The 23339-nt window shown below is 44.1% G+C and overlaps 5 protein-coding genes across 5 annotated transcripts; 2 read left to right on the top strand and 3 right to left on the bottom strand.

The window, feature by feature from the left end:
- The first annotated feature begins 107 nt into the window (after window positions 1–107).
- On the top strand, window positions 108–665 carry LOC133962403 (histone H3). Its single transcript, XM_062398001.1, has one exon. It carries the CDS (start codon window positions 113–115, stop codon window positions 521–523), a length of 411 nt encoding a protein of 136 aa, XP_062253985.1. The 5' UTR covers window positions 108–112; the 3' UTR covers window positions 524–665.
- A 1714-nt stretch (window positions 666–2379) lies between these two features.
- LOC133962006 (histone H2B-like) lies at window positions 2380–3274 on the bottom strand. The gene has a single exon (XM_062397433.1). It carries the CDS (start codon window positions 3262–3264, stop codon window positions 2890–2892), a length of 375 nt encoding a protein of 124 aa, XP_062253417.1. The 5' UTR covers window positions 3265–3274; the 3' UTR covers window positions 2380–2889.
- An 8910-nt stretch (window positions 3275–12184) lies between these two features.
- LOC133962296 (histone H2A-like) lies at window positions 12185–12577 on the bottom strand. The gene has a single exon (XM_062397841.1). It carries the CDS (start codon window positions 12569–12571, stop codon window positions 12185–12187), a length of 387 nt encoding a protein of 128 aa, XP_062253825.1. The 5' UTR covers window positions 12572–12577.
- Window positions 12578–12877: 300 nt separating this feature from the next.
- On the top strand, window positions 12878–13435 carry LOC133962467 (histone H3). The gene has a single exon (XM_062398084.1). The coding sequence runs from the start codon at window positions 12883–12885 to the stop codon at window positions 13291–13293; it is 411 nt and encodes a 136-aa protein (XP_062254068.1). The 5' UTR covers window positions 12878–12882; the 3' UTR covers window positions 13294–13435.
- A 1497-nt stretch (window positions 13436–14932) lies between these two features.
- On the bottom strand, window positions 14933–16034 carry LOC133962469 (histone H2B-like). Its single transcript, XM_062398086.1, has one exon. The coding sequence runs from the start codon at window positions 16032–16034 to the stop codon at window positions 15660–15662; it is 375 nt and encodes a 124-aa protein (XP_062254070.1). The 3' UTR covers window positions 14933–15659.
- Window positions 16035–23339: the final 7305 nt, after the last annotated feature.

Raw genomic sequence — 23339 nt, 5'->3', positions numbered from 1 at the left:
TCAGGACCCGGGGATCTGGAGCAGCGTCACCATGTCACGGCTCTGCAGTTTATAAGCAGAGTGTCTGTCAAGCGCTCCACTCTTTCTCCCGATCGCAGAGACAAGAAACAAAATGGCAAGAACCAAGCAGACCGCTCGTAAATCCACCGGAGGCAAAGCCCCCAGGAAGCAGCTGGCCACCAAGGCTGCGCGTAAGAGCGCCCCGGCTACCGGCGGCGTGAAGAAGCCTCACCGTTACAGGCCCGGTACCGTGGCTCTGAGAGAGATCCGTCGCTACCAGAAATCTACTGAGCTGCTGATCCGCAAGCTGCCCTTCCAGCGCCTGGTGAGAGAAATCGCTCAGGATTTCAAGACCGACCTGCGCTTCCAGAGCTCCGCTGTCATGGCTCTTCAGGAGGCCAGCGAGGCTTACCTGGTCGGCCTCTTTGAGGACACCAACCTGTGCGCCATCCACGCCAAGAGGGTTACCATCATGCCCAAGGACATCCAGCTGGCCCGCCGCATCCGCGGAGAGAGAGCTTAAACCACTGTTCCTCCACTGGCCATAACAACGGCTCTTTTAAGAGCCACTTCACTGCACTCAAGACAAAACTCCTCCGCTGCCCCGCTTCTAAGCACCGTCAATACATATAACACACTGAATAATTGACTGCAGAGTTCAAAGTAAATATCAATACCATTGAGGCTATACTTAATTCAATTACTTTATGTAAAGTAACCAAAGTATATTACAAATCTGTCTATAGATTTAAACATTTATCCATTTTAGTTTTACAACACGTTTTTAGTATTTCATAATACTACATAAGAGAGTTGACAGTAAAATATTATACATTTACATTAATAATATACATTAGTAGCTCTGCAAATAATACACATTGGAAAGTATGCAAGCTAAGACCTGGCCTGCTATTAATCTAATCATTAATATTGCTTAGTGATGGGAAGATCGGATCATTTTACCAACTTGGTTCTTTGCATCTCGTTCAGTAAAATGAACAAATCGTTTTTCAAGTCATTCATTCATTTCAATGCGGGAATTCCTGCATTAAATTAATGTATTATGACAGGTTGGATGATTTGAAATGGTCAATTATTATCAAATTAGCATTCAATTATCACGGCAAACAATTACGCTGCACTGAACTGTAAGTAAAGTACAAAAAGTTGAAATGACGAAACCTGTATTTATCACTTGTGAACAAATATCATTCAGGTCTTACTAAACCTAGTCACGCGAAAGTGAACGAGGTAAACAGATCCTTTCTGTTTCCCCTTCTGAGCCTATGCAGGTCACGTGGAAAATGAGCCAAAGACTCGTACCCGGCAGATGAACGAATCGTTCACCTCCCGACCGTGTCTTCAGCTCAATGATTTGTTCATCTGCCGGTTACGAGTCTTTGGAGCCTTTTTCACGTGACCTGCATCAGCCTAGGCAACAGTCCCGATGCGCGGCCAGGAGAACATGAACGATTCTCTCTTTGAGAGGACTCGTTACTCCCACGTCCTTGTAAGGATTTTTTTCAAAATGAATTGTTCACGTACGAAACATCGCTAATATTGCTACTTTCGCTTCACCTGTTAATTGGAACCATGGCCAGAGGTGCAATGAAATAAACTGTTTATTTGAAATGACATGACCTAGCCTTTTCTGAGAAACCCATCTACTCGGTGCAAACATTTATTAAACAGTATAAGTTATTTAAAAATGTGTCTTTGGTAAAACATGTCCCCCAGGGATTGGGGCTCTCATACACATGTGAAATATTTGCAGCCTTGAACATAATTGTAACAGTTGCCGTACAGTCATTCATCAACAGGACATGTTTACCCCAACGACATAGACCCGGATTGATCCCTGTCACTGCAATTGTACTTGCATTGATGCATCTTACCAACAGTCACACATTGATTTCCAAGGCAACCATATCAATGTCCTATTCCCACTCATTTCTCATTTAATACAAAAAGTCAAAAGGTTGTATCATTTATTTTGTAGAATATGTTTATGCTTCAGTGGAGTTTGCATTGTCTCTGCTGTTTTTGAAAAACTATTTGTCTCATCAGTGTTAGCTCTCAGTCAACCTGTCCATATGTTAACAAAACCACATTAATATTACAAATGAAGGCTTTAGTGTCAACCAACACACTGTGTATCCAGAATGTACACACATGTGCAGTATGTGAAAGTGTTTGTGTAGATTGGTGTGGGTAAATAGTAGCATGTAAACATGTTATTTGAACCATTCAAAAATACCTTATTTATGCATTACCTCAGGGGGGAATAAAAACACCTGAAATGTACACTTGAGTTATAATTTTCCAATATATATTTTTGTTTAAAACTATAATAATTACAATTTGAGGACAACAGGAGGGCTAAGGGAAAAATAATAACATTGGTTTGGTTTTTCGCTCAAGGTTGCCCAATATTCACAGAGTAGTAAGCACACACAGTATATTTGTCAAGATTGATAATTGATAATACTGCTTTAAAAAAAAAGGATTCCTCTGACCTTAAAGTCACAGTCATGTGTCGGCAACAACACAAGTTAACCTCAGGAGATTAGGGCCATGGTCAAATTATCAATGATATCATAGCAGCTGAAGAGGATGTGGCAGATCACTGATTTGAGAGAGAGGACAACACGTCCTGCAGTAGAAAAGTGCAATTGGATTTGAAAGAAACTATTTTCAATTCTAGAGGTTATGCAGGATGTATTCAATAGGCGTATCCTCTTCAATTGAATTCATCAAGGTTACAATATTAGTAAAGAGAGGCTGTTTCCATTTTGATGAACATCTCGTTAGAGTCAGGACAGTTTGTCTCCATAGAGAAAGTGTGTGGCTCTTAAAAGAGCCGTTGGTTTGATGTCTCCGCAAAGTTGTTTACTTGGAGCTGGTGTACTTGGTCACTGCCTTGGTGCCCTCAGACACGGCGTGTTTGGCCAGCTCCCCGGGCAGCAGCAGGCGGACGGCGGTCTGAATCTCCCTGGAGGTAATGGTGGAGCGCTTGTTGTAATGAGCCAGACGAGAGGCCTCACCGGCGATGCGCTCGAAGATGTCGCTCACGAAGGAGTTCATGATGCCCATGGCCTTGGAGGAAATCCCAGTGTCGGGGTGGACCTGCTTCAGCACCTTGTACACGTAGATGGCGTAGCTCTCCTTCCTGGACTTTCTCCTCTTCTTTCCGCCCTTGCCGGGGGCCTTCGCCACCGCTTTCTTGGAGCCCTTTTTGGGCGCTGGCTTCGCTACTTCAGGCATTGTCACGAGATTTGTTCGTTCAAATGAATACAGGCGTTGACGGCCAGGCTGTATATGAACACGTTACATGTAAAGCGGTATGTGCCGTTCCCTCTCTGTCATTGGCTGAATGTGGAGCGCCAGTGTAACAGCACGTGGGAGTGTCTCCATGTTCATGAGTCCATTATTCTGCTGGGGACAGAGGTTGAACTGTTGGGGGGTTAAGAAATGCAAGATGTCCCTGAAGCATATTATTATTTATGTTAGCATCACATACGTATCATTTAGAACAATCTGAACCAAGGCAACCTGATAAATACACAGCTCTAAATGATAAGGGAACACCGTGGAGAGGCGGTGGTCTAGTGGCAGAAACTTGGACTATGGGCAGAGAAGGTCTCTGGTTCGCCTCCACGGAGAGACAACAAAAGAAGAACCTGGATTGATCTGTCCAAAAATCCAAGAGTCTCCCTACCCTGTCTAGTGCCCCTGAGCAAGGCACCTTACTCCCCCAACATCTGCTCCCGAGCGCCATACATGGTCGCTCACTGCTCTGTGTCCTGCACCAGATGGGTTAAAAGCAGAGATTAAATTTCCCCACCTGCATGAGTGTGCCTTTGCATGTCTGTACATGTGTTTGGGACTAATAAATGCATCTTAATCTTAATCTTAATGTCACAGTAAAACACCAAGTCAGTTGGACTTCAGATTCATCAACCTTTCCATTTAGGAAGCCCAAGTGATTGTGAATGAATTTCACCGGTTTTTGTGCAAATGAAAGTGACAACAAGTGCAATAAAGAGGCACAAGCAAGACAACAACACAAAGGGAACAGTTTTATATGTGCTGGCCTTCGCTCTCTCCTCATCCTTCCTGACTGAATCTTCTGAAGTTTCATGCTCTGCTAGTGTCCTTGTCACTACCTGTAGCATTAGGCGGTCCCTGAAGTCCTATCAGGTAGCAGAGATAATCTAGCTCCTCCAGGATAGAACGTCCAAACGTGTAGGAGCAAGAAGGTTTGTTGTGTGCCGTAGAAGAGCATCAACCCATCAGCAGAACCGGTATCGGCTCCTTTGTGCGTGGAACATATACAGGTGTAGCTGGCCAACCGCCCTCCCAAAGAAAAGAAGGGAAAAAAATATGATTGTGATAAATTTTGCACATTTTTATTACAATGGTCATTATTATTTAAAATTGATTAAATTAGACACGTTATAGACACTTGGTCCTGCCTGCTGCCTCCGAATAGTATAGTCCAATTAGCTGCAGCGTCAAGACCTGTTTAATAGAGTACAGGGAGATTTCAGCCGGTAAAAAGTCACCTACATCACTCAGATAGACTTTCATAATAACACGTTGTCTTTCAAAGTGCATGCACTGCAATCCCCGACAGCACACACATGCACACAGGCCCTGGGAGCCCACTCACTCGCTCAGAGCAACACAGTGATATGTGAGGAGCGTTACCATGAACAATCTGGTGAGTGACTTTGTTGAAGAACAGTGGACACAGTTATAATACAAAGTTTCTCACTGGTAACATCTGGTTACACAACCAATCAAGTGCTGTGTTTTATTTTGAGTGTGTATTGCAATAGTGTCTCCATTAACCAGTGAGTGAGTCCATAGGTCAGTCAGTCAGGGTCCAGAAGGCTTCAGTGTAAGGCCGTTGCCAAACTCCCGCAGTACAAAAACGTCAGTGTTTAACGCACGCTGTGGTGTGCACGTAGAGGACCACTCCTGTGTTCTTCATAGCAGCAAATGTAGTTGCTCATTGTGAATTTAGTTATGCACTGAGTGCCTGTGTGTATATATATAAATGTGTGCGTGCGGATATGTGTGTGAGTGTCTGTGTATTCATGTTAATGTCTGTTTGTTAATCCATTTGAATTAAAATAGTAGTCAGATAATTGTTGTAACATGATGAATTTATTGAGCTTGACCAACATTTCAGTTTTTCTGGTTGTCTTACCACTCTCTCCACATGCTTGAGTGAAAGATGGAATGAATAATGTAACTACCTTAATTTGTGGCCAGATTGTTGTTGATGTCATAGTTATGTAGATACAGGGGGTTACTCGTTTTTCAACTATGTGGGTTTCTACACAGACTTGAAGCGTAAAGCGGCTGCGCTCTGCGCCTCAACATCCATTCAAAGCAAAAAACTGATCAGGTGCAGCACCTAATCAAACAGCTCTGTCCCTGTTCCTGAAAACAGATTTAAACAGTTTTTTACTCAACTTAATGTTCAACTGATCAAGTGTATGCAGCTCCATAGCTCATTTTCCAAACTCAGAACAGACAAGAAGCTGCAATAAAACGAGAGAAGCTGAGCTACTGGAAAACAAAGCTTCTGACCAGACATGTAAGAGAGTTCAACTGGTAGTGGACGTTGTTCCGGTATCTGGAGAGCAGCTCAGTCTGCCGGCTGCCTGCTGTTACTACAGTATATCGACACATGTATATATAAATAACAGTATGAACAAACTGTTTTTCAAGTGGCACTTACAAATTTGGAATTAAAGAGGAAACTACGATTTATAATGTTATTATTTGATGTTTTGTCATGAAATAACTTCAGAATCTTGACAATGTAAGACATCTACTCGGATAACAAGTTATTGTTGATAAGCAGAGGATATGAGCTCTCTTTGTCGAAGTGTGTGGCTCTTAAAAGAGCCGTTGTGTTGTTGGCCTGTTGGAAAGTAAGTTTATCCGCCGAAGCCGTACAGAGTGCGACCCTGTCTCTTCAGAGCATACACCACGTCCATGGCGGTGACGGTCTTCCTCTTGGCGTGCTCGGTGTAGGTGACAGCATCGCGGATCACGTTCTCAAGGAAAACCTTCAACACGCCGCGGGTCTCCTCGTAGATCAGACCGGAGATACGCTTCACTCCGCCACGGCGAGCCAGGCGGCGGATGGCGGGCTTGGTAATTCCCTGGATGTTATCACGGAGAACTTTGCGGTGACGCTTTGCGCCTCCTTTACCGAGGCCTTTTCCTCCCTTTCCTCGTCCAGACATCTTTCTTCAGTAAGATGAGATCTAGTCAATGCCCCGCTCCGCGGAACCACAGCCATTCATAGGCTGACTGAGGACCTGATAGAAGACAAAGGCAGGCGGGCATCTTCTTCCTCCGTGGCTTATCATGGCCGCTTAAGTCTATGGTGCGCTAGCGCCTCCACAGGTTTGGATGTAGGACGGTAGATATTAAAGTCTGACACTTTATCAGTTTTGAGTAGCCGTAGGACTGTAGCACGTTTCCATCAAGTAGGAATAGTGCCTGTGAAAAAGGCTTGGTTAGAAATAAGAGTATCATTAGGACTGATTGTGGAAGTACTTAGTCAATGTATGGATATTGAGCAAAACAGTGGTCACACAAAGACTCAGCTCACAATCTCTCCCTTAGCCCTCCTGTCATCCTCACATTTAAATTGTTTATCTTTTGAGTCCTTTTGACCCCAGCTATTAAAACCCTCCATAACATTATTAGAATAAAAATTGTAACCTAAGTGACCAAGTATGGTTTGTTTATTTGTTGATTACTTAAATAGCTTTTTATCTAAAACACAATCCCCAACCAAACGTGTTGGTTAAGTGTCCAGCAGTGTAAGCACTTGATGCTTGTCTGGCACTGTTTTTGACAGTGTTATGGACATGAACATGTAGTATAAGTCCGGGGTGACAGCGTGACTATGTTGCCCTTTCATTTGGCAACATTGGATACTGACCATCTTTAAAAGCACCTCATGTATGCTTGAAAGTGTTGTTGATTACAACCTGACATACGGCTGGATTCTGTTTTCCTATATTCATCTGGTTTGATTTGCAGATAAGGACATTGGATGAAATGGTCATGGTTTTCGTGGGGGTCTCCTTAACATTGTATTTTCAAACCCCCGCTACCCGTAGCTGTCCGTCAACAACGACGACAGCGTAATGAATGTCGCAGATTCAAAGTTCCCAAAACAGGCCTTATCAGACAGCTGCAAGTTTGAACAGCGATGTGAAGCACACTCATTTTAACCAGCTTCCAGATTAACACCAAGCAGCAAAGGTTACTAAAAGTCACTATGTGAGGGCTACACATTTCCCACACATATTCTTCCCAAACTGCCCCTGTCTAACAAACGGCATTTTGTTTAAAGTTGACTTTCATTGCCAGCTTCACAGACACGCACACATGGATAATACAGATTTCAGTCTTACAGAGGCGGTGACACTAGAGGCAGAAACTTGGACTATGGGCAGAAAAGGTCTCTGGTTCGTCTCTGGTTCGTCTCCACGGAGAAACCACAAAAAGACGAACCGATATTTATCTGTCAAAAAAATCCAGAGGATTCTCCGTACCCTGTCTAGTGCCCCTGAGCAAGGCACCTTACTCCCTCAACATTTGCTCCCCGAGCGCCGTACATGGTCGCTCACTGCTCTGTGTGTCCTGCACCAGATGGGTTAAAAGCAGAGGTTAATTTTCCCTCCCTGCATGAGTGTGCCTCTGCATGTCTGTGCATGTGTTTAGGACTAATAAATGCATCTTAACAAGCTCAACTAACCTCTGGGCAGAGGGACCATCTCTCAAATTTGTCTTTGCTTTCGTACCTTTGATTCATGAGTTAAAAACTATGAGATCAACAACAACACTGCTATTTTTGTTATGCTGGGGGGGACGGGGGCAATCATTGTTGGCATTTAAAGTATTGTGTGTTATGGTGTTTTTATATAAAGTAATATGTAAATAAAGTCTGTTTGAATGGATAAAATGAAATGTTTACAAGGCTACAATTTACACAACAAACACTGTGTTTATCACAAATGTACACACGTGTGCAGTATGTGAAAGTGTTTGTTGACACTAAGGCCTTCTTTTGTAATAGGAATGTGTTATTGGCCATACAAATGTGAGAAGAATTGATCTATTGATCAATAGGTAACCTATTGACAGGTTTACAGAGATTTCTCACACACGGGTCAAATCGTTTTTCAGAAACGTTTGTCATGTTGAAATGATCTTTTTACAAAAATAATAATGATCAAAACATACAGAAACATGTATCCCAGTGTTAATATGATGAGCAAAAGGTGGTATTTACTAAGTAGAAAAATTCTCAAATTCATTTACAGCTTAAACATTTTCTGGAAAATAAATGATGTAGCCTGTTAACTTTTGGTGTTAAATGAGAGAAAAGTGCCACAATATTAAGTGGACCATTGCTTGAGGTGAATATTGACAAATTCAACATGGATATGAACTGTACCGCTACTGACTCTCCAGCATCCTCAGAATGAAACGTTCACGGCTCTGATAGGAAGTCTGGCTCAACTTCACCAGGAGCCTCGGCCATCAGCTGTGTGTTTGCTACCTGCACAATTACTTGATTTTATCAAAAAGAGATCATCAGCAGGTGCTTGTTTTCACGAGGTGTCTCCGAGTGAACATGTGGAGCAGCTAGGAAACGGGTTTTGGTGGAGCTGTGGTGCTTTGGAACTCATTTTAGGAGAGAAACTAGTGGGAAAAGCCGCTGAGCAGCGCTGCTCACCGCGATGAACGGGTCGTGTTTGGAGGCTCCACCGACCAAATGCAGAGAGTATCAGAGCTCTTCATGACTTCAATATGAAGACAAATAAGTCCGCTACCTGCTTCCTCACTGTCAGCCTCCAGCACCGCTCACCCGCTGAGTTTTTACTCGTTTATCAGTGGAGAGAAAACACAAGTGTCTCGGCGTTCACACTGCACACGGGAGCCACGGCTCGACTGAGTCTCCACGGTTCTCATGGTGTGTTCAAGTACCGCCTCCCGATCGGGACTCTCCATCAGTCCGGTAACTCGCTCCGATAGTTCGTCGTTGATCTATACGCAAAGAGAAATATGGCAGAAGTCGCTCCAGCTCCCGCGCCAGCCGCCGCCAAGGTTAAAGCGGCCAAGAAGAAGGTCGTGAAACCGAAGACCGCCGGCCCTAGTGTCAGTGAGCTCATCGTGAAGGCCGTGTCCGCGTCCAAGGAGCGCAGTGGCGCGTCAGTGTCCGCCCTCAAGAAGGCTCTGGCTGCCGGAGGCTACGATGTGGAGAAGAACAATTCCCGCGTCAACACCACCATCAAGAAGCTGGTGGTCAGTGGGACCCTGGTCCAGACCAAGGGAACCGGGGCCACCGGCTCGTTCAAGATGAGCAAGAAGGTGGAGACCAAGGTCCAGAAGCCGGTGAAGAAGGCCGCTCCCAAAGCGAAGAAGCCCGCCGCCAAGAAACCCGCAGTGGCTAAAAAGCCCAAGTCGGCGGCAGCCAAGAAGCCAGCAGCCGCTAAAAAGTCCCCGAAGAAGGTGACCAAACCAGCAGCGGCCAAGACGCCCACCAAGAGCCCCAAGAAGGTGGCGAAGAGCCCCAAGAAAGTGGCGAAGAGCCCCAAGAAGGTGGTGAAAAAGGCCCCTGCTGCCAAGAAAGCCCCCGCGAAGAAGGTCGCCAAACCCAAAGCGAAGAAGACCGCAGCCAAGAAGAAGTGAGCTGTACTCACAGTGAAACATGTCCATCCTGGTAAAAGGCTCTTTTAAGAGCCACACACATCTTTGCACAAAGAGCTGTTTCCTCATAAATCATCACCACTGGCCATAAATATATGAGAGACCGAGTTCTTAACTAAAGGGAGTCAAGTCTTTTGTTCAATGTTAAGATTTAGAAGTTAGTTCACATCAAATAATATAACACATAGCTCTAGACTCTGAGTGAAGGAGAGGCAGACTACTACTGACACACATACATCATGTAATATGATGTTCAGCGATATCCACTTTATTTCATTAACCATACTTCTTAAATAGTGTGCCTTTGTTGTTAGAGTTATAGTAGTTTCCTCGTGTCTTTCCTTGCTAAATATGTAAGTGACTGCTGCTTAGGAAAATGACAATTCCAACTTCACATCATATATATATGAATATGTACTGTAGTATCATCAGGCAGCCAACAGATGAAGCTGCTCTCCAAATGATGTGAACCGGAACAACGTCCACTACCAGACAAACTCTCCTCCATGTCCTGTCAGAAGCTTTGTTTTCCAGTCGCTCAGCTTCTCCTCTTTTTTTGCACCTGCTTGTTTGAGTCATACAAATGAGCTCTGTAGCTGCATCAACTTGATCAGTGGCTGTCATTAAACTAAAGTATTGAGGAACTGTCATCAGACACTGCAACACCAACAGAGGGAGTAGAGAGTTTTTCCAGGTGAGGCTTTTCTCAGATTTATGATTAGAACACTAAGATCATTTTTTCAGAGTAAAATAATATGTTTTTTAATCTTGTTTCAGGTCCATGGACAGTGATGTTTGTTTTGTTAAGGTGCTGCACTTCAACAGTTTGATGCCCAGAGGTTGTTGTGGAGCAGAGCGCAGCCACTTTACGCTTCAAGTCTGTGCAGAAACACACGTAGGTGAAAAATTAGATGACTGTATCTAGATAACTATAACAAAAAAAATGGTGTGACCACAAATGAAGCAAGTGTTGTCGACATTACTCAATCCACCTGTCACTCAAGCACATGGAGAGAATGGTAATAACACCAGAACCAACACATCTATGGTCAAGCAAAGTAAATCCATCATGTTGCTAAAATGGTCTGTCTTGTGTCTTAATACAAATAGATTAACAAACAGACATTAACATGAATACACAGACCGACATATCCCCAGACATGCATTCATATACACACACGGCCATTTAGAGCATAGATACATTCACACAGAGCCTATTTTTTTCTGCCTGATTATTTTTCTGACTGATCAATGACTGGCCCATGGGTCATCTCATGACCAGCATTAAACATTAGCTCACCTGATAAGGCCAAAGCTATTTGAGTTCAGTGAAGAAGACCCTGAGAAGTGGTTGAAAGCTCAGAAAAGAAGTGGAGCTTCTGGTTGAATTGATCAACATCACGCTCCTCTGGGGAACAAGAGTGAACGTCAGTGGTCAAAACGTTTAATGGAGGAGTCCAAACCATTCACCCCTTGGACAGAGCTCCATGCAGTGTCGTTCAGGACAGCCTCATCACTGTCACACCAGAAGAATCACAGGAGGGAAGTATACAATAATAATAATGATGGCTAATTTCCATTTAGCTGCTCCACTTCAATGGTCCTGAAGTTGTGTATGCTGGATCACTGTCATGTGTACTGGGGCACTTTATTACAACAGAGGACTTGGTCAATGTTTTGAATGAACACGAGATTCATGTGAAACACGTCTGTAATCCAACATGTGACCGGACACACGGCACCTAACTTTTCAAAGCTCATGTTACAGATTAAGCAAAGGTACCAGAGTGATTGTTTAGGACTACATTACTATCATATAATAGTTTGTAAAATGTGTAAGGAATAGATATGTTTACTTCTCACCCTAGATTTGCACAATGACAAATGTAAAGAGGGTGAATGTTGCATTAAATTTATTCTACCCACACTAGTTTCTATTTCATTAGCAAGATAATATGTGTTGTTTTTGGATTCATACCGTCCATCATGAGAGATGTATGCCAAGGAGCCATGTACCTTAGACGTACTGCAATTTGAAGTGTGTATCTTTAATGCATCCAATAGTGTATTCATATTTATATATACATGTATCTTGCTCGTAGTGTATTCATCGTTCTTATACCTCTTAATACTGCACTATTCCATATACATTTCCCACTGTATATGTCTTATGTATTTACAAATTTCACTTCACTTAAAATATGCACTCTGCACTGTGACCGCCTTTTTTGCACTTCTGGTTTTATGCTAAACTGCGTTTAGTTTTTAATAAGCACTTGTACTGTGCAAGGACGATAAAGTTGAATCTTATCTAAAAAAGACTTTTGCGTGTACTTTAAGTCGATGGGTGATATGAGGAGTTCTGCTCTTTGGAGGTGAGTGTGTGGCTCTTAAAAGAGCCTTTGTGTCGGTGGTTTCCAGCAGCTTTGCTTTACTTGGACTTTGGGGCCTTCTCGGTCTTCTTGGGCAGAAGAACAGCCTGGATGTTGGGCAGCACGCCGCCCTGAGCGATGGTCACTCCGCCCAGGAGTTTGTTGAGCTCCTCGTCGTTGCGGACGGCCAGCTGCAGGTGGCGGGGGATGATACGGCTCTTCTTGTTGTCGCGGGCGGCGTTTCCAGCCAGCTCCAGGATCTCAGCGGTGAGGTACTCCAGCACAGCCGCCAGGTAGACGGGGGCGCCGGCACCAACGCGATGTGCGTAGTTGCCTTTACGCAGCAGCCTGTGAACACGACCGACGGGGAACTGGAGCCCGGCGCGGGAAGAGCGAGTCTTTGCCTTCGCCCTGGCCTTTCCGCCGGTTTTACCTCTACCAGACATAATGGAACTAGATTGATTCCCTAAGACACGCCAGAAGAAACTGCGGTGAACAGCTCGAACCCTCGTTTATATATCCATGGATCGAGCGGGACGATTCATGCCAGACCAACCACAATAGAAGCCTCAGGCAGAGCAGCGGAGGACGGCCTGCACTTTTGTCCATTAAGCAGCGAGTACCTCAGGAGGAGCCTATCACCGATCAGGACCCGGGGATCTGGAGCAGCGTCACCATGTCACGGCTCTGCAGTTTATAAGCAGAGTGTCTGTCAAGCGCTCCACTCTTTCTCCCGATCGCAGAGACAAGAAACAAAATGGCAAGAACCAAGCAGACCGCTCGTAAATCCACCGGAGGCAAAGCCCCCAGGAAGCAGCTGGCCACCAAGGCTGCGCGTAAGAGCGCCCCGGCTACCGGCGGCGTGAAGAAGCCTCACCGTTACAGGCCCGGTACCGTGGCTCTGAGAGAGATCCGTCGCTACCAGAAATCTACTGAGCTGCTGATCCGCAAGCTGCCCTTCCAGCGCCTGGTGAGAGAAATCGCTCAGGATTTCAAGACCGACCTGCGCTTCCAGAGCTCCGCTGTCATGGCTCTTCAGGAGGCCAGCGAGGCTTACCTGGTCGGCCTCTTTGAGGACACCAACCTGTGCGCCATCCACGCCAAGAGGGTTACCATCATGCCCAAGGACATCCAGCTGGCCCGCCGCATCCGCGGAGAGAGAGCTTAAACCACTGTTCCTCCACTGGCCATAACAACGGCTCTTTTAAGAGCCACTTCACTGCACTCAAGACAAAACTCCTCCGCTGCCCCGCTTCTAAGCACCGTCAATACATATAACACACTGAATAATTGACTGCAGAGTTCAAAGTAAATATCAATACCATTGAGGCTATACTTAATTCAATTACTTTATGTAAAGTAACCAAAGTATATTACAAATCTGTCTATAGATTTAAACATTTATCCATTTTAGTTTTACAACACGTTTTTAGTATTTCATAATACTACATAAGAGAGTTGACAGTAAAATATTATACATTTACATTAATAATATACATTAGTAGCTCTGCAAATAATACACATTGGAAAGTATGCAAGCTAAGACCTGGCCTGCTATTAATCTAATCATTAATATTGCTTAGTGATGGGAAGATCGGATCATTTTACCAACTTGGTTCTTTGCATCTCGTTCAGTAAAATGAACAAATCGTTTTTCAAGTCATTCATTCATTTCAATGCGGGAATTCCTGCATTAAATTAATGTATTATGACAGGTTGGATGATTTGAAATGGTCAATTATTATCAAATTAGCATTTAATTATCACGGCAAACAATTACGCTGCACTGAACTGTAAGTAAAGTACAAAAAGTTGAAATGACGAAACCTGTATTTATCACTTGTGAACAAATATCATTCAGGTCTTACTAAACCTAGTCACGCGAAAGTGAACGAGGTAAACAGATCCTTTCTGTTTCCCCTTCTGAGCCTATGCAGGTCACGTGGAAAATGAGCCAAAGACTCGTACCCGGCAGATGAACGAATCGTTCACCTCCCGACCGTGTCTTCAGCTCAATGATTTGTTCATCTGCCGGTTACGAGTCTTTGGAGCCTTTTTCACGTGACCTGCATCAGCCTAGGCAACAGTCCCGATGCGCGGCCAGGAGAACATGAACGATTCTCTCTTTGAGAGGACTCGTTACTCCCACGTCCTTGTAAGGATTTTTTTCAAAATGAATTGTTCACGTACGAAACATCGCTAATATTGCTACTTTCGCTTCACCTGTTAATTGGAACCATGGCCAGAGGTGCAATGAAATAAACTGTTTATTTGAAATGACATGACCTAGCCTTTTCTGAGAAACCCATCTACTCGGTGCAAACATTTATTAAACAGTATAAGTTATTTAAAAATGTGTCTTTGGTAAAACATGTCCCCCAGGGATTGGGGCTCTCATACACATGTGAAATATTTGCAGCCTTGAACATAATTGTAACAGTTGCCGTACAGTCATTCATCAACAGGACATGTTTACCCCAACGACATAGACCCGGATTGATCCCTGTCACTGCAATTGTACTTGCATTGATGCATCTTACCAACAGTCACACATTGATTTCCAAGGCAACCATATCAATGTCCTATTCCCACTCATTTCTCATTTAATACAAAAAGTCAAAAGGTTGTATCATTTATTTTGTAGAATATGTTTATGCTTCAGTGGAGTTTGCATTGTCTCTGCTGTTTTTGAAAAACTATTTGTCTCATCAGTGTTAGCTCTCAGTCAACCTGTCCATATGTTAACAAAACCACATTAATATTACAAATGAAGGGTTTAGTGTCAACCAACACACTGTGTATCCAGAATGTACACACATGTGCAGTATGTGAAAGTGTTTGTGTAGATTGGTGTGGGTAAATAGTAGCATGTAAACATGTTATTTGAACCATTCAAAAATACCTTATTTATGCATTACCTCAGGGGGGAATAAAAACACTTGAAATGTACACTTGAGTTATAATTTTCCAATATATATTTTTGTTTAAAACTATAATAATTACAATTTGAGGACAACAGGAGGGCTAAGGGAAAAATAATAACATTGGTTTGGTTTTTCGCTCAAGGTTGCCCAATATTCACAGAGTAGTAAGCACACACAGTATATTTGTCAAGATTGATAATTGATAATACTGCTTTAAAAAAAAAGGATTCCTCTGACCTTAAAGTCACAGTCATGTGTCGGCAACAACACAAGTTAACCTCAGGAGATTAGGGCCATGGTCAAATTATCAATGATATCATAGCAGCTGAAGAGGATGTGGCAGATCACTGATTTGAGAGAGAGGACAACACGTCCTGCAGTAGAAAAGTGCAATTGGATTTGAAAGAAACTATTTTCAATTCTAGAGGTTATGCAGGATGTATTCAATAGGCGTATCCTCTTCAATTGAATTCATCAAGGTTACAATATTAGTAAAGAGAGGCTGTTTCCATTTTGATGAACATCTCGTTAGAGTCAGGACAGTTTGTCTCCATAGAGAAAGTGTGTGGCTCTTAAAAGAGCCGTTGGTTTGATGTCTCCGCAAAGTTGTTTACTTGGAGCTGGTGTACTTGGTCACTGCCTTGGTGCCCTCAGACACGGCGTGTTTGGCCAGCTCCCCGGGCAGCAGCAGGCGGACGGCGGTCTGAATCTCCCTGGAGGTAATGGTGGAGCGCTTGTTGTAATGAGCCAGACGAGAGGCCTCACCGGCGATGCGCTCGAAGATGTCGCTCACGAAGGAGTTCATGATGCCCATGGCCTTGGAGGAAATCCCAGTGTCGGGGTGGACCTGCTTCAGCACCTTGTACACGTAGATGGCGTAGCTCTCCTTCCTTGACTTTCTCCTCTTCTTTCCGCCCTTGCCGGGGGCCTTCGCCACCGCTTTCTTGGAGCCCTTTTTGGGCGCTGGCTTCGCTACTTCAGGCATTGTCACGAGATTTGTTCGTTCAAATGAATACAGGCGTTGACGGCCAGGCTGTATATGAACACGTTACATGTAAAGCGGTATGTGCCGTTCCCTCTCTGTCATTGGCTGAATGTGGAGCGCCAGTGTAACAGCACGTGGGAGTGTCTCCATGTTCATGAGTCCATTATTCTGCTGGGGACAGAGGTTGAACTGTTGGGGGGTTAAGAAATGCAAGATGTCCCTGAAGCATATTATTATTTATGTTAGCATCACATACGTATCATTTAGAACAATCTGAACCAAGGCAACCTGATAAATACACAGCTCTAAATGATAAGGGAACACCGTGGAGAGGCGGTGGTCTAGTGGCAGAAACTTGGACTATGGGCAGAGAAGGTCTCTGGTTCGCCTCCACGGAGAGACAACAAAAGAAGAACCTGGATTGATCTGTCCAAAAATCCAAGAGTCTCCCTACCCTGTCTAGTGCCCCTGAGCAAGGCACCTTACTCCCCCAACATCTGCTCCCGAGCGCCATACATGGTCGCTCACTGCTCTGTGTCCTGCACCAGATGGGTTAAAAGCAGAGATTAAATTTCCCCACCTGCATGAGTGTGCCTTTGCATGTCTGTACATGTGTTTGGGACTAATAAATGCATCTTAATCTTAATCTTAATGTCACAGTAAAACACCAAGTCAGTTGGACTTCAGATTCATCAACCTTTCCATTTAGGAAGCCCAAGTGATTGTGAATGAATTTCACCGGTTTTTGTGCAAATGAAAGTGACAACAAGTGCAATAAAGAGGCACAAGCAAGACAACAACACAAAGGGAACAGTTTTATATGTGCTGGCCTTCGCTCTCTCCTCATCCTTCCTGACTGAATCTTCTGAAGTTTCATGCTCTGCTAGTGTCCTTGTCACTACCTGTAGCATTAGGCGGTCCCTGAAGTCCTATCAGGTAGCAGAGATAATCTAGCTCCTCCAGGATAGAACGGCCAAACGTGTAGGAGCAAGAAGGTTTGTTGTGTGCCGTAGAAGAGCATCAACCCATCAGCAGAACCGGTATCGGCTCCTTTGTGCGTGGAACATATACAGGTGTAGCTGGCCAACCGCCCTCCCAAAGAAAAGAAGGGAAAAAAATATGATTGTGATAAATTTTGCACATTTTTATTACAATGGTCATTATTATTTAAAATTGATTAAATTAGACACGTTATAGACACTTGGTCCTGCCTGCTGCCTCCGAATAGTATAGTCCAATTAGCTGCAGCGTCAAGACCTGTTTAATAGAGTACAGGGAGATTTCAGCCGGTAAAAAGTCACCTACATCACTCAGATAGACTTTCATAATAACACGTTGTCTTTCAAAGTGCATGCACTGCAATCCCCGACAGCACACACATGCACACAGGCCCTGGGAGCCCACTCACTCGCTCAGAGCAACACAGTGATATGTGAGGAGCGTTACCATGAACAATCTGGTGAGTGACTTTGTTGAAGAACAGTGGACACAGTTATAATACAAAGTTTCTCACTGGTAACATCTGGTTACACAACCAATCAAGTGCTGTGTTTTATTTTAAGTGTGTATTGCAATAGTGTCTCCATTAACCAGTGAGTGAGTCCATAGGTCAGTCAGTCAGGGTCCAGAAGGCTTCAGTGTAAGGCCGTTGCCAAACTCCCGCAGTACAAAAACGTCAGTGTTTAACGCACGCTGTGGTGTGCACGTAGAGGACCACTCCTGTGTTCTTCATAGCAGCAAATGTAGTTGCTCATTGTGAATTTAGTTATGCACTGAGTGCCTGTGTGTATATATATAAATGTGTGCGTGCGGATATGTGTGTGAGTGTCTGTGTATTCATGTTAATGTCTGTTTGTTAATCCATTTGAATTAAAATAGTAGTCAGATAATTGTTGTAACATGATGAATTTATTGAGCTTGACCAACATTTCAGTTTTTCTGGTTGTCTTACCACTCTCTCCACATGCTTGAGTGAAAGATGGAATGAATAATGTAACTACCTTAATTTGTGGCCAGATTGTTGTTGATGTCATAGTTATGTAGATACAGGGGGTTACTCGTTTTTCAACTATGTGGGTTTCTACACAGACTTGAAGCGTAAAGCGGCTGCGCTCTGCGCCTCAACATCCATTCAAAGCAAAAAACTGATCAGGTGCAGCACCTAATCAAACAGCTCTGTCCCTGTTCCTGAAAACAGATTTAAACAGTTTTTTACTCAACTTAATGTTCAACTGATCAAGTGTATGCAGCTCCATAGCTCATTTTCCAAACTCAGAACAGACAAGAAGCTGCAATAAAACGAGAGAAGCTGAGCTACTGGAAAACAAAGCTTCTGACCAGACATGTAAGAGAGTTCAACTGGTAGTGGACGTTGTTCCGGTATCTGGAGAGCAGCTCAGTCTGCCGGCTGCCTGCTGTTACTACAGTATATCGACACATGTATATATAAATAACAGTATGAACAAACTGTTTTTCAAGTGGCACTTACAAATTTGGAATTAAAGAGGAAACTACGATTTATAATGTTATTATTTGATGTTTTGTCATGAAATAACTTCAGAATCTTGACAATGTAAGACATCTACTCGGATAACAAGTTATTGTTGATAAGCAGAGGATATGAGCTCTCTTTGTCGAAGTGTGTGGCTCTTAAAAGAGCCGTTGTGTTGTTGGCCTGTTGGAAAGTAAGTTTATCCGCCGAAGCCGTACAGAGTGCGACCCTGTCTCTTCAGAGCATACACCACGTCCATGGCGGTGACGGTCTTCCTCTTGGCGTGCTCGGTGTAGGTGACAGCATCGCGGATCACGTTCTCAAGGAAAACCTTCAACACGCCGCGGGTCTCCTCGTAGATCAGACCGGAGATACGCTTCACTCCGCCACGGCGAGCCAGGCGGCGGATGGCGGGCTTGGTAATTCCCTGGATGTTATCACGGAGAACTTTGCGGTGACGCTTTGCGCCTCCTTTACCGAGGCCTTTTCCTCCCTTTCCTCGTCCAGACATCTTTCTTCAGTAAGATGAGATCTAGTCAATGCCCCGCTCCGCGGAACCACAGCCATTCATAGGCTGACTGAGGACCTGATAGAAGACAAAGGCAGGCGGGCATCTTCTTCCTCCGTGGCTTATCATGGCCGCTTAAGTCTATGGTGCGCTAGCGCCTCCACAGGTTTGGATGTAGGACGGTAGATATTAAAGTCTGACACTTTATCAGTTTTGAGTAGCCGTAGGACTGTAGCACGTTTCCATCAAGTAGGAATAGTGCCTGTGAAAAAGGCTTGGTTAGAAATAAGAGTATCATTAGGACTGATTGTGGAAGTACTTAGTCAATGTATGGATATTGAGCAAAACAGTGGTCACACAAAGACTCAGCTCACAATCTCTCCCTTAGCCCTCCTGTCATCCTCACATTTAAATTGTTTATCTTTTGAGTCCTTTTGACCCCAGCTATTAAAACCCTCCATAACATTATTAGAATAAAAATTGTAACCTAAGTGACCAAGTATGGTTTGTTTATTTGTTGATTACTTAAATAGCTTTTTATCTAAAACACAATCCCCAACCAAACGTGTTGGTTAAGTGTCCAGCAGTGTAAGCACTTGATGCTTGTCTGGCACTGTTTTTGACAGTGTTATGGACATGAACATGTAGTATAAGTCCGGGGTGACAGCGTGACTATGTTGCCCTTTCATTTGGCAACATTGGATACTGACCATCTTTAAAAGCACCTCATGTATGCTTGAAAGTGTTGTTGATTACAACCTGACATACGGCTGGATTCTGTTTTCCTATATTCATCTGGTTTGATTTGCAGATAAGGACATTGGATGAAATGGTCATGGTTTTCGTGGGGGTCTCCTTAACATTGTATTTTCAAACCCCCGCTACCCGTAGCTGTCCGTCAACAACGACGACAGCGTAATGAATGTCGCAGATTCAAAGTTCCCAAAACAGGCCTTATCAGACAGCTGCAAGTTTGAACAGCGATGTGAAGCACACTCATTTTAACCAGCTTCCAGATTAACACCAAGCAGCAAAGGTTACTAAAAGTCACTATGTGAGGGCTACACATTTCCCACACATATTCTTCCCAAACTGCCCCTGTCTAACAAACGGCATTTTGTTTAAAGTTGACTTTCATTGCCAGCTTCACAGACACGCACACATGGATAATACAGATTTCAGTCTTACAGAGGCGGTGACACTAGAGGCAGAAACTTGGACTATGGGCAGAAAAGGTCTCTGGTTCGTCTCTGGTTCGTCTCCACGGAGAAACCACAAAAAGACGAACCGATATTTATCTGTCAAAAAAATCCAGAGGATTCTCCGTACCCTGTCTAGTGCCCCTGAGCAAGGCACCTTACTCCCTCAACATTTGCTCCCCGAGCGCCGTACATGGTCGCTCACTGCTCTGTGTGTCCTGCACCAGATGGGTTAAAAGCAGAGGTTAATTTTCCCTCCCTGCATGAGTGTGCCTCTGCATGTCTGTGCATGTGTTTAGGACTAATAAATGCATCTTAACAAGCTCAACTAACCTCTGGGCAAGAGGGACCATCTCTCAAATTTGTCTTTGCTTTCGTACCTTTGATTCATGAGTTAAAAACTATGAGATCAACAACAACACTGCTATTTTTGTTATGCTGGGGGGGACGGGGGCAATCATTGTTGGCATTTAAAGTATTGTGTGTTATGGTGTTTTTATATAAAGTAATATGTAAATAAAGTCTGTTTGAATGGATAAAATGAAATGTTTACAAGGCTACAATTTACACAACAAACACTGTGTTTATCACAAATGTACACACGTGTGCAGTATGTGAAAGTGTTTGTTGACACTAAGGCCTTCTTTTGTAATAGGAATGTGTTTTTGGCCATACAAATGTGAGAAGAATTGATCTATTGATCAATAGGTAACCTATTGACAGGTTTACAGAGATTTCTCACACACGGGTCAAATCGTTTTTCAGAAACGTTTGTCATGTTGAAATGATCTTTTTACAAAAATAATAATGATCAAAACATACAGAAACATGTATCCCAGTGTTAATATGATGAGCAAAAGGTGGTATTTACTAAGTAGAAAAATTCTCAAATTCATTTACAGCTTAAACATTTTCTGGAAAATAAATGATGTAGCCTGTTAACTTTTGGTGTTAAATGAGAGAAAAGTGCCACAATATTAAGTGGACCATTGCTTGAGGTGAATATTGACAAATTCAACATGGATATGAACTGTACCGCTACTGACTCTCCAGCATCCTCAGAATGAAACGTTCACGGCTCTGATAGGAAGTCTGGCTCAACTTCACCAGGAGCCTCGGCCATCAGCTGTGTGTTTGCTACCTGCACAATTACTTGATTTTATTAAAAAGAGATCATCAGCAGGTGCTTGTTTTCACGAGGTGTCTCCGAGTGAACATGTGGAGCAGCTAGGAAACGGGTTTTGGTGGAGCTGTGGTGCTTTGGAACTCATTTTAGGAGAGAAACTAGTGGGAAAAGCCGCTGAGCAGCGCTGCTCACCGCGATGAACGGGTCGTGTTTGGAGGCTCCACCGACCAAATGCAGAGAGTATCAGAGCTCTTCATGACTTCAATATGAAGACAAATAAGTCCGCTACCTGCTTCCTCACTGTCAGCCTCCAGCACCGCTCACCCGCTGAGTTTTTACTCGTTTATCAGTGGAGAGAAAACACAAGTGTCTCGGCGTTCACACTGCACACGGGAGCCACGGCTCGACTGAGTCTCCACGGTTCTCATGGTGTGTTCAAGTACCGCCTCCCGATCGGGACTCTCCATCAGTCCGGTAACTCGCTCCGATAGTTCGTCGTTGATCTATACCGTATAGAGAAATATGGCAGAAGTCGCTCCAGCTCCCGCGCCAGCCGCCGCCAAGGTTAAAGCGGCCAAGAAGAAGGTCGTGAAACCGAAGACCGCCGGCCCTAGTGTCAGTGAGCTCATCGTGAAGGCCGTGTCCGCGTCCAAGGAGCGCAGTGGCGCGTCAGTGTCCGCCCTCAAGAAGGCTCTGGCTGCCGGAGGCTACGATGTGGAGAAGAACAATTCCCGCGTCAACACCACCATCAAGAAGCTGGTGGTCAGTGGGACCCTGGTCCAGACCAAGGGAACCGGGGCCACCGGCTCGTTCAAGATGAGCAAGAAGGTGGAGACCAAGGTCCAGAAGCCGGTGAAGAAGGCCGCTCCCAAAGCGAAGAAGCCCGCCGCCAAGAAACCCGCAGTGGCTAAAAAGCCCAAGTCGGCGGCAGCCAAGAAGCCAGCAGCCGCTAAAAAGTCCCCGAAGAAGGTGACCAAACCAGCAGCGGCCAAGACGCCCACCAAGAGCCCCAAGAAGGTGGCGAAGAGCCCCAAGAAAGTGGCGAAGAGCCCCAAGAAGGTGGTGAAAAAGGCCCCTGCTGCCAAGAAAGCCCCCGCGAAGAAGGTCGCCAAACCCAAAGCGAAGAAGACCGCAGCCAAGAAGAAGTGAGCTGTACTCACAGTGAAACATGTCCATCCTGGTAAAAGGCTCTTTTAAGAGCCACACACATCTTTGCACAAAGAGCTGTTTCCTCATAAATCATCACCACTGGCCATAAATATATGAGAGACCGAGTTCTTAACTAAAGGGAGTCAAGTCTTTTGTTCAATGTTAAGATTTAGAAGTTAGTTCACATCAAATAATATAACACATAGCTCTAGACTCTGAGTGAAGGAGAGGCAGACTACTACTGACACACATACATCATGTAATATGATGTTCAGCGATATCCACTTTATTTCATTAACCATACTTCTTAAATAGTGTGCCTTTGTTGTTAGAGTTATAGTAGTTTCCTCGTGTCTTTCCTTGCTAAATATGTAAGTGACTGCTGCTTAGGAAAATGACAATTCCAACTTCACATCATATATATATGAATATGTACTGTAGTATCATCAGGCAGCCAACAGATGAAGCTGCTCTCCAAATGATGTGAACCGGAACAACGTCCACTACCAGACAAACTCTCCTCCATGTCCTGTCAGAAGCTTTGTTTTCCAGTCGCTCAGCTTCTCCTCTTTTTTTGCACCTGCTTGTTTGAGTCATACAAATGAGCTCTGTAGCTGCATCAACTTGATCAGTGGCTGTCATTAAACTAAAGTATTGAGGAACTGTCATCAGACACTGCAACACCAACAGAGGGAGTAGAGAGTTTTTCCAGGTGAGGCTTTTCTCAGATTTATGATTAGAACACTAAGATCATTTTTTCAGAGTAAAATAATATGTTTTTTAATCTTGTTTCAGGTCCATGGACAGTGATGTTTGTTTTGTTAAGGTGCTG

This window comes from Platichthys flesus, chromosome 10 (genome assembly GCF_949316205.1).
Source record: "Platichthys flesus chromosome 10, fPlaFle2.1, whole genome shotgun sequence".
In the NCBI taxonomy this organism is placed as follows: domain Eukaryota; kingdom Metazoa; phylum Chordata; class Actinopteri; order Pleuronectiformes; family Pleuronectidae; genus Platichthys; species Platichthys flesus.
The sequence above is the reverse complement of the archived record's forward strand: the minus strand, read 5'-3'. Positions and strand labels throughout refer to the sequence as shown.

Excerpts from the sequence above, each read along its gene's own strand:
- LOC133962403 (XM_062398001.1), top strand. The coding sequence starts at position 113 with ATGGCAAGAACCAAGCAGACCGCTCGTAAATCCACCGGAGGCAAAGCC.
- LOC133962006 (XM_062397433.1), bottom strand. The coding sequence starts at position 3,264 with ATGCCTGAAGTAGCGAAGCCAGCGCCCAAAAAGGGCTCCAAGAAAGCG.
- LOC133962296 (XM_062397841.1), bottom strand. The coding sequence starts at position 12,571 with ATGTCTGGTAGAGGTAAAACCGGCGGAAAGGCCAGGGCGAAGGCAAAG.
- LOC133962467 (XM_062398084.1), top strand. The coding sequence starts at position 12,883 with ATGGCAAGAACCAAGCAGACCGCTCGTAAATCCACCGGAGGCAAAGCC.
- LOC133962469 (XM_062398086.1), bottom strand. The coding sequence starts at position 16,034 with ATGCCTGAAGTAGCGAAGCCAGCGCCCAAAAAGGGCTCCAAGAAAGCG.